Source organism: Camelina sativa, chromosome 11 (assembly GCF_000633955.1).
Source record: "Camelina sativa cultivar DH55 chromosome 11, Cs, whole genome shotgun sequence".
Lineage (NCBI taxonomy): Eukaryota > Viridiplantae > Streptophyta > Magnoliopsida > Brassicales > Brassicaceae > Camelina > Camelina sativa.
In genome coordinates, this window is record NC_025695.1 from 5,943,357 (window position 1) to 5,953,576 (window position 10,220).

Sequence of the window (10,220 nt, forward strand, 5' to 3'; positions counted from 1 at the left end):
TTTCAGACCCTCATATACATCCTTTTCCCATTATCACTACAAATATCAGATAGCTGATGGAAAATTTAGAGAAGATGATATATATAAGTCACCAACGTAACTTCTTCAAGAAAGCAGATAGATGTGAATATTGTTGAAGTTTATCTTTCCGTATAATGCTGTGTTTCTTCTGTACGTATGTACTTTAATTTTAAACCGGCTTCATGCCTAAGTTTTGGGAAATTAAAAACAAATACAAGAAAACAATCAAGTGAGATAGTTCATAGTCTTCAAGATAGTACTACGATGTTAATCGAAAAAATATCAACTGTTTCATGGCAAAGTATTTTGATAAACGGAAGCAAAAAAAACTTTTAGAGTGCCCTAAATTATATCATACAGTTATTTCAATGTCTATTGTATAATTGTATAAATTAAAAAGTGTAACGAAACATTAAAAAATTGAACCGGGCCTCAGCTATTATTAAGCCGGCCCTCAATATATCATATGTATATATGTGTATAAAGATGAAATATAATATAGTTCGACACACATTTTAACTTGATGAACCTGTGGAGGGAAACGAAGCTTGAAGGAAGTGGGAAATTCAAAAAAGCTTCAGAAAGCTGCCTTACTATTCAAAAGACGAAAGCAAAAGGAGAATATTTATTTATTATATATAAAACAACAAACCATTAAAAAAAAAATAATGATTTTTTTAATTTAAATAACTTAAAAAATATAAATTCAACCCAACAATATAAATTCATAACTTGCTCTGTCTGTCCTCATCTCTTCGGTACTTCTCTCAGACTCAACATATCTTTATTATCAACTAAGTTTGCTTCCTCTGTTACTTTTTCTTCCTTTTGAGTTTCAGAAACTTCAAAGTCTTAACCTTTTGTTACGTATTGGGTAGAGATAAAATTAAATTCCAATTTCATAGCAAAGAGAGATAGATTCTTCAGAGGGGCTTAGGGTTAAAGGTGGGTGGTTTTGTGATGCGTACAGGGGCTTATACCGTGCACCAGACACTAACACCAGAGGCTGCTTCAGTTTTGAAGCAATCTCTAACCTTAGCAAGAAGGAGAGGCCATTCTCAGGTCACTCCTCTTCACGTCGCTTCAACACTTTTGACTTCGTCAAGATCCAATCTTTTCCGAAGGGCATGTCTCAAGTCAAATCCTTTCACAGCCCTCGGTCGCCAAATGGCTCACCCTTCTCTCCATTGTCGAGCTCTCGAGCTCTGTTTCAACGTTGCTCTCAACAGGCTTCCCACGAACCCCAACCCTCTGTTTCAGACCCAGCCTTCGCTCTCCAACGCACTCGTCGCGGCTCTGAAGAGAGCACAAGCGCATCAGAGGAGAGGGTGTGTGGAGCAACAGCAGAGCCAGCAGAACCAACCGTTCTTGGCGGTTAAAGTCGAGCTCGAGCAGCTCGTTGTGTCGATTCTTGATGATCCTAGTGTGAGTAGAGTGATGAGAGAAGCTGGGTTGTCTAGTGTTTCCGTGAAGAGTAACATAGAGGATGACTCCTCTGTTGTTTCCCCTGTTTTCTACGGCTCTTCTTCCTCTGTTGGTGTCTTCTCTTCCCCTTGCTCTCCTTCTTCTAGTGAAAACAATCAAGGAGGAGGGACTTTAAGCCCTAACCCTAGCAAAATCTGGCATGCGCATTTGTCCAATCATCACTCCTTTGAGCAAAACCCTTTCTTCCATTTCCCTAAAGGAAAGACCTTTACTCCAGATCAAGCTTTTCCTGTAAGAGAAGACGCGAACCCGGTCATCGAAGTGCTTCTAGGAAAGAAGAACAACAAGAAGAGGAACACTGTCATAGTTGGAGACTCTGTGTCTCTAACAGAAGGAGTGGTCGCAAAACTCATGGGTAGAATCGAGAGAGGAGAAGTTCCAGATGACTTGAAACAAACCCATTTCATCAAGTTTCATTTTTCACAAGTTGGCTTAAATTTCATGAAGAAGGAGGATATAGAGGGACAAGTTAGGGAACTGAAGAGAAAAATTGATTCTTTCACATCTTGGGGTGGTAAAGGTGTCATTGTTTGTCTTGGAGATCTGGATTGGGCTGTGTGGAGCGGCGGTAACAGCACATCTTCTTCTAATTACAGCGCGGCTGATCATCTAGTGGAAGAGATAGGGAGATTGGTTTATGATTATAGCAACTCAGGAGCTAAAGTTTGGCTTTTGGGGACAGCTTCTTACCAAACATACATGAGATGTCAAATGAAGCAACCTCCACTTGATGTTCAGTGGGCTCTTCAAGCTGTTTCTATTCCTTCAGGAGGACTTTCACTAACCCTCCATGCTTCCAGGTTTGTCTCCTTTTCTTATAATTATTTTAAATTCATTAATCACAATTTTTGTTTTAAAAAAAAAGAAAGAATAAACTTAAGTACTCGTGGTCAATACTAAGTTTTTAATGGTCTTTTTTCTTTTTCTTTTTCTTAACATTTCAGTGGTCACAGTTCTGAGATGGCTTCTCAAGTGATGGAGATGAAGCCATTTAGAGTTAAGGAAGAAGAAGAAGAAGGAGCAGAAGAGGAAGAAGATAAACTCAATTTCTGCGGAGAATGTGCTTTTAACTATGAAAAAGAAGCAAAGGCTTTTATATCAGCTCAGCATAAAATTTTACCGCCTTGGCTGCAACCTCATGGGGACAACAACAACATTAACCAAAAGGTACTATTTTTTTTTTTTTGATATATGAATGGTCTTTGTTTTGTTATCAACGTTTCTACGGTTACTTAAAACCATTTTTTTTTTGTGGGTTAAAGTTTCAGGATGAATTGAATAGACTAAGGAAGAAATGGAACCGGTTTTGTCAAGCTCTTCACCACAAGAAACCCGGTATGAATACTCAAGGCTACGGTTGGAAGGCGGAACAGAGCCTCTCTGTTTTACAAGGTTCTTTTGTGGACTCGGGTCTGAAGCAAAACTCACGTGCATCTAGTTCGGTTGCTAAATTCAGGCGACAAAACTCATGTACTATTGAGTTTAGTTTTGGAAGTAACCATCAAGAAAGACTAAAGAAAAACGATGAATTAAGTTTGGATGGATTCAAGAGTACTAACAATGATGAAGGTGTAGAAACCAAGATCACTCTTGCACTTGGTCATTCTCCATTTCCATCTGATTCAGAAAACTCGGATGAAGAAGAACCAGAGAAAGCGATTAGAATGAGCAAATTATCGGAAAAGCTTCATGAGAACATTCCATGGCAAAAGGAAGTTCTTCCTTCAATCGTTGAAGCCATGGAAGAATCTGTTAAGAGGAGTAAGAAGAGTGATACTTGGATCCTAGTTTCGGGGAACGACGTGACTGCTAAGAGAAGATTGGCTATCACAATGACAACTTCTCTCTTTGGTTCACTCGAAAATATGCTGAAGATCAATCTGAGAACATTCAAGGCAAGTGAAGCGTGCGGGGAGCTCGAGAACGCGTTAAAGGAGGGGGGAAAGGTTCTTGTTTTGATAGAACGAGTTGATTTAGCGGATGCACAATTCATGAAGCTCCTCGTTGATCGCTTTGAGGCTGGAAGGTCTGGAGATTTGGATGGTTTTCATGGAAAGAAGAGCCAACGCATCTTCCTATTGACAAGAGAAGATGATGAATATGTAGAGAATGAACGATTTGTCATACCAATGGTGTTGAAGTGTAACAAATCGAGTTCTGGTTTGGTTAATCACAAGAGGAAGCCAGAATCTGATGCTGCACCGACGATGATTAAGAAGAAGAAGAATCCGAGAGTCGAAGAAGAGGACGAGGAAAGCAATGTTGCTTGCGACATAAGCAACATGAAGAAAGAGTTCTCTCGGCAGTTGAAGTTCGAATCCAATGCTCTCGACCTCAACTTAAGAGTTGACGCCGATGAAGAAGACGAAGAAGAAGCTAAAACGGCCACTCAAATCTCAAGAGGGTTTGAAGAACGTTTTCTAGACTCGATCCAAAACCGGTTTGATTTCACAGTTTTGTCAAACGAAGATATAACTAAGTTCTTTGTAACGAAGATCAAAGACTCGTGCGAGGAGATCCTAGGGCAACGAGAAGAGAGATTCGGGTTTACAGTCGATGCGGAGCTGATAGAGAGGTTCTACAAAGGGTGTGGGTTTTTTGCAAACGGTTTGTTTGAGGAATGGGTGAAAGAGGTTTTTCAAACGGGTTTAGTAACGGTCAAAAACGGCGGGAAAGAGGGCATAAGTGTAATTAACCTATGTTTGGGGGGTATAGATATGATTGACCAAGGGGAGGAGGTATACGAGGAGGAAGAAGAAGGATTCATGGGTACTTGTCTACCCAAGAGAATCCAAGTTTCCTTTGTTGATTAGCTTCGGCTTTTTATTTCTCTCTCTCTTTTTTTTTTTTTAAATTTCTATTAGAATCATATATATAAATCACTTGTTTTGTTATTATTATATTTTTGCTTTTCAAGAAGAGGAAAGAAGAAATTAATTATGACCCAAGAAAAGTGGAACTTGACCGCATTGTTCTTTGTGTAAACATAAGTTGCCTCGCTTCATGATAGAATGTGCTTTTTGTATTGCTTTTTTTAGGAATAGTGTTATCACCTTTTCATTCCATTATCTTTTCGTCTAGATTTAAGAAATTTTTCTATGTTATTTATTATTAGTTTTACACCCTGTTTTAGAAATAGCGAGGCGCTAGTCGGGCGGTTGGGGTGGGCTAGCGCCTAGCAAAAAAATCGGAGATTAAACGGAGATTAATCGGAGACTAGTTTTAGGGTTATTTTATTAAATTAGTAATAAAATTAAAATATATTATACTAAATATATATGTATAATTCTGTTTATGTTAAAAGAAATATATAAACTATAGTATTGTCTTTAAAATTATGATTTTTATAAAATTTTCATAAATTAGTTATTGTAAAATATCATAAACTCTTAATTTAAATTTCGAAATAACAAAAATATATATGTCAGATTTATATTTAGTTCTAAAAATAATCGGTATACACAAAATTAAGCGGAAAATAATCGGATTAGACAGGCATAATCGGACAATTGATGATAGGCGGAGATTAGTCATTAATCGAGGCGGAGAGGATGAGCCTAGCGATTTTACGGGGTGTAATCGGTGGTAGGGGGATTTTGAAAACATGGGTTTTACATATATTCTTATAAATCGTCGGTCTAATGTACATCGTTTGATGTATTAGATTTGAGCAACAATATTCTTTTCTTCTTTAGACTGTCTTCTTTAGTTTGATGCCAACTTTTAAATCAGAGATTAGTATTAGAACTATGATCTTTCCCCAAAACATAGTTCCTTATCATATGGTTGCATTAGCTTCAACGGTAATCTTTGTAGTATTAAAAAATGAATGGTGTTACTGCAGTGATTACTGTCATGATCGATGTTATAGATCAATTTTTAAACTGGTTATTACAGGTTTTACGAACTTCTTTTTTCTTTCTGATTTTTGGTCTACAATATTTTGTCACATTTAGATAATGTAACAAGAAAAAAAAAATCTTTAATAGCAATTCAACTGATTATTTTGAGTAAAAAATTACATTTAAAGTTATTTGAAGGGATTAATAAGCTTTCGATCATGTGAACTAAATATATCATTTGTCATTTTGTAGTGGAAAGGTCATTATGCCAATTGCCAAAGAGTGGCTCAAGACAGTGTTGGCCCAATATTCGTATGTCTACATATATCTAGTAATTATGACACTAAGACACCTTTGCATTTGCATGCCCATGTAATCCTCCAATACTAATTGTTACTGGCATATACTAATGGATAATATATACCTATAAAATCATTATTAAGTATGTATGTGTTAGGCAAACCAATTGTCATATCAATGATTAGCATTTCAACTAATTAATTTTAGTTTTAGTTTTATAGGCCTTGTAGACCTTTCATGCGTTGCACTATAACAACTTCAGACATGAGCACTCCCTTTACATCTATCTATGTGGTAACTGGTAAGATTGTAGTGGGGCAACAATAAAAAAAGACTATGGTAGTGTTGTGCCGTAAAAAAACAGAGACTAGTGTAGACTGTGTAGTGTTGTAGTATCAGCATGTGAAGTATTTGAACTTTATAGTGGATTCAGTGATAGATTTATCATATATATATATATATATATATATATATTTATGAGTAAAATATAGTTAAATACTGTACAAACTGTTTGATTGAGATTAATACTGTTTAATTCTACAGGAAATATCTATGATCATCGAGAAATTAGTGTGACTAAAATAGATAAGAACGAAATAATTTATATTTTTATACTAATTTATTAACTAGGTTTCGATTTTCATTAAACATGGAGGCACATATTCCTGTCCACTACAACCCAACCCCAACTTTTTGTGTATCTAATCTTATTGTTAATTGAAGAAACTCAAAAGTTTCATTTAAATTATTTGGACCAAAGTGTTATAATACTTAAGTGACAATATTGGTATCAGACGGCGGAAATGGCAACTTTCTCCCGTTTTTTAAATATTTTTTACAATAACAAAATATGTGTATCCCAATTAGTGGACTCTTTTATATAATGTCATTTATTCATGTAAAGAAGTTGAAGATATTATAGTTTAGAAAAAAGCTCTCTATTGTCCTACGACACTACTCGAGTTATATTATAATTGAACTGTTCAAACTATATACTTTTTCCTATCTCTAAACCGAATCCCACTTTCTATTTATTATAATAAAGCTTTTATCTTATGAATGAAATTTATCAAAACCGTATTTCGTAAATCATACTCAATAAATGGAAATATATATTCTATAATTTCTGTAAATTCTTAGTTATTTTTGATGTGACAGTGACACCACCACATACATTGCTAAGAAGATAGTTCAAGTCATTTTGAGTTCAGGTAAAATTGAGGTATCGTTTTGCCTCTCCATTCCTTGAATGTAACTAGTGTAACCCGTCTACTTCTTCTTTTTCGTTACTTTCATGATCTCACGAACAACGTGAGTATATATACATTAAGGAGCTATTAATACGCTTGTTCTTGTTTATTAGACCCACATTAATTTGTTCGAATACACAACACAAGATCAGAAGGTAATTGAGCTATTCAGTTCCATGTTGTTAATAGACTTATGCATTGACCAGGAAACATGTAATGAGTCTCGTTACTATCAACAATTTTTTCATGCTACTGTCACTACAAGAAAAGTCCACATTGATAGCAGTAGATTATAGCTCATTTTCTCTAACTGCTATGAAAAATAGATTTTTTTTTTAATTACTATATAATAGCACTAGATAAACGCTAAGATAAAAATTCGTTAAGCGAGAACCTAAAATCGTTTATTCCGCTATTACTTAGATGAAAATTTTCGTTTAAGCGCGTTTCAGATCCAATTTTTTTTTTTGTCAACAGAACCAAAAAATTTAAATGCCACGTTTACAGCAAAAATAAAACCTTATCCCTTCTCTGTACGACGAGACGAACAAAACATCAGAAAATTTTTCTTCGCCAAATTGAAATCTAGGTCTTTTTGAGTCCACCATAGACTCCACCGTGAAGCTCGTCGGTGGCCTCATTTCGCGTCCATTCCGATGTCATATCTCGGCAAAAAAGTGATTAACACGAATTGTTATGTCTCCCTCTACCTCAATTTTTATTTGCTTCCTTCTCTTATTATCTTTCTCCATCCAAATCCGAGTTTGCGAGATTTCAAGCTACCTTAACAACAAAGTCATCCACTTTTTCAACTTTCTTTCAACTACTTAAGCTCCAGGTTCGTATTTGTATGTTTTTTCTTGTTCTTCTCTGTGATTTGTACCTTTTTGTGTTTAGATGAATGATTAGATCTCGAGACTGATTTACTCTCTTTGCGATGGATATGGTTCAGATTCGGTTTCAAAGTTTTAGTATTTTGATTGCTTGTAAATCAATAGATGGGTTAAGCTTTTGATTGTTCAACATTTCTCTTTATTATATGCTTTTCTGGAGAGGTCGATATATTGAATGGTATCTATGGTATTGGATGACCTATATGATATGCCTATTTCTCTCATGACATAAGCTTGTTAATTTTTTCTTGTTTTAGTGCACAACGCTTGCAGGATTTAAGTGATGAGTCTAAGTCGCTTCAGCAATAGTTTTGTGTACAGAGGTATTGTAGATTGTTTCTCGAGGACATACAGAGAATCTGGATTATATAACTATGGTTTTTGTTTGCAACTACATCAGCGATTTTACTTACTTAAACTTGTTCTTATTTAGGTCAATGGAGATGGAAAGTATGAGCGGATAAGTGGAACAAGCCTTTGGTGGAGGCACAGTTTTAGGTCTTGGTGGAGGCACAATTTTAGCCAAAAGAAGCCTTATGATCTTAGCAAAGCAACGATGCGCAAGAAAATAAGGTTTGTATTTTCAATTTTAATCAGAACCGGTTTAGTACTTTGGTGGATAACCCAAACTTAAATTCAGAAATCAGAACCACCATAAATAGTCCTCCTCTCTGTCTGTTCTCTCAGTCGATCTAATGTGGGTGTGTGAAGCTTTTTCTGATTCCGCTTGAGAAATCCAAAATTCGATTCTTGTTTTTGGTTGATTTAGGTTCACTGTTTCTCCCGAGGAGATTGATGATGATACATCAGAGATTCCATCCCCGTGGGTTCATCTTCTTCCTCTTCTGTACTCTTTCATATGTTTCAATCTACTCTTTAGTTGTTTAATTCACATATCTACAGGCCAAAGAAAACTTACAAGGATCCCGACGGTGGAAGGCAACAGTTCTTACTGGAACTTGAATTCATTCAAGGTAACATGTTACCTTGTTCCATGCAAGTAAAAACAAGTTTGACATAAACATAAGTTTACTAGGAATTTATGTTGTTATCTCAAAGGACGCAACTCAAAGAAGATACAGCGATATATGGCTCAAATTAAAGAAGTACGTATATTGTGTTGCGTTTTCATTAAAAGAAACAAGGAGGAAAGAATGTGGTTGGTAATTTATTACCAGATGTAATTTTTTTGTTCTGTTTACTATCTTTGCGTAAAATTTATGGTTTGCAAGTTTTGTGATTGTATGTTTGATAATAAGTAAATAATTATATATCTTATTCTATATTCATTCTCTCGAAGAGTTTATGTCTCCCAAGTTAAAAATAAAGTATATAAGTTCATCCAAAGAGATCAAACGTGTCGTTTCAGATTGGAACTTAAGTGGCTAAACGGTGTCGTTTAAGGGTCTGACTGATTCAAACGTTGCGGTTGCGGTTGCGGAAGATTGTGGAAGCGGACGATTGCGGTTTCAAGCATTATTAAGCGTTTTGAACGACTGGTTTAACAGTTTAAAATTGGTGCATTTGCGGGAGGTTTACGACTGGTTGACCAGCGGGTGCAATAGCGGTTGGAACATAATAAATGTGATATCTAATATATAAATGTTTAAAAATACCAAAAATTTTATTAAACTTGATTTATAATTAAAATTTATTAAAATAATAATTATTCAAAAAAAATTCATATTGAAATACTTATTCCTTTATGCATTTGGCTTTTCACCAAAAATTTAAGCAAGTAATTTGATAAATGACAAAACATATGCTTTAGATTGTAGATCTTTTCTCTTTTCTTTTAGATCGTGGGTCAGTAGATGCATCGGTAGGAATGGTTAAGTGAGAGTTGAGAAGAGTCATTGGTGATTTGTTTTAATATTTTTTACAAATAATCTTATTTTCTTAAATTTCTGATGAAATATTATATTTATTTAGATTTTTTTGAACTTATGTGCGATGTGCCATTAAATTTACATCAAGTTTTTCGGGTTATTGTTAATTGGAATATTATTTTCTTCTAATTGTTTATTTTATAATCTCTGCAATCGTATCCGTACTTCATTTTCTCCCATCTTTAATGAGTAAAATGGTTAGATAGAAAATATAACAAAAAAAAATTCATTATCATTGATTTTTTTAAAGTTTTTTTACAAAAAAAAAAAAATCCAACCGCAATTGCCCGCAACCACAAATGCTTGCGGGAAGCAGCTTTTGGAATTCAGTGGTTTGGAGCGGTTAAAAACGATTAGGAATGATTGAAAGCGGTTTGTGTGATTGGTTCCAATTGCTAGCAACCGCTACCACCCGCAAATGCAGCGTTTGTGGGAGGTAGCGGGAGAACGAGTCAACACGTAAGTTTGGAACTTAGATCGCTAAACGGTGTCGCTTATGTTTTGCAACTAGAATCGTGAACGACGTCGGTTAAGGTTCTG

At 35.2% G+C, this 10,220-nt stretch overlaps 1 protein-coding gene and 1 long non-coding RNA gene across 2 annotated transcripts; both read left to right on the forward strand.

The window, feature by feature from the left end:
• Positions 774-4,511, forward strand: LOC104721867 (protein SMAX1-LIKE 4-like). Its single transcript, XM_010439940.2, has 3 exons — positions 774-2,306; positions 2,451-2,673; positions 2,769-4,511. Exons 1-3 carry the CDS (start codon positions 982-984, stop codon positions 4,317-4,319), a joined length of 3,099 nt encoding a protein of 1,032 aa, XP_010438242.1. The 5' UTR covers positions 774-981; the 3' UTR covers positions 4,320-4,511.
• Positions 8,074-8,763, forward strand: LOC104721868. Its single transcript, XR_757091.1, has 4 exons — positions 8,074-8,114; positions 8,225-8,364; positions 8,561-8,614; positions 8,695-8,763. It is a non-coding gene; the product is annotated as an uncharacterized LOC104721868 (long non-coding RNA).

What these genes read in the sequence shown, in the direction of transcription:
- LOC104721867 (XM_010439940.2), top strand. Translation starts at nt 982, where the DNA reads ATGCGTACAGGGGCTTATACCGTGCACCAGACACTAACACCAGAGGCT. An exon ending in CTAACCCTCCATGCTTCCAG is followed by an intron (nt 2,307 to 2,450) that starts GTTTGTCTCCTT and finishes TTAACATTTCAG; the next exon opens with TGGTCACAGTTCTGAGATGG. An exon ending in ACAACAACATTAACCAAAAG is followed by an intron (nt 2,674 to 2,768) that starts GTACTATTTTTT and finishes TGTGGGTTAAAG; the next exon opens with TTTCAGGATGAATTGAATAG.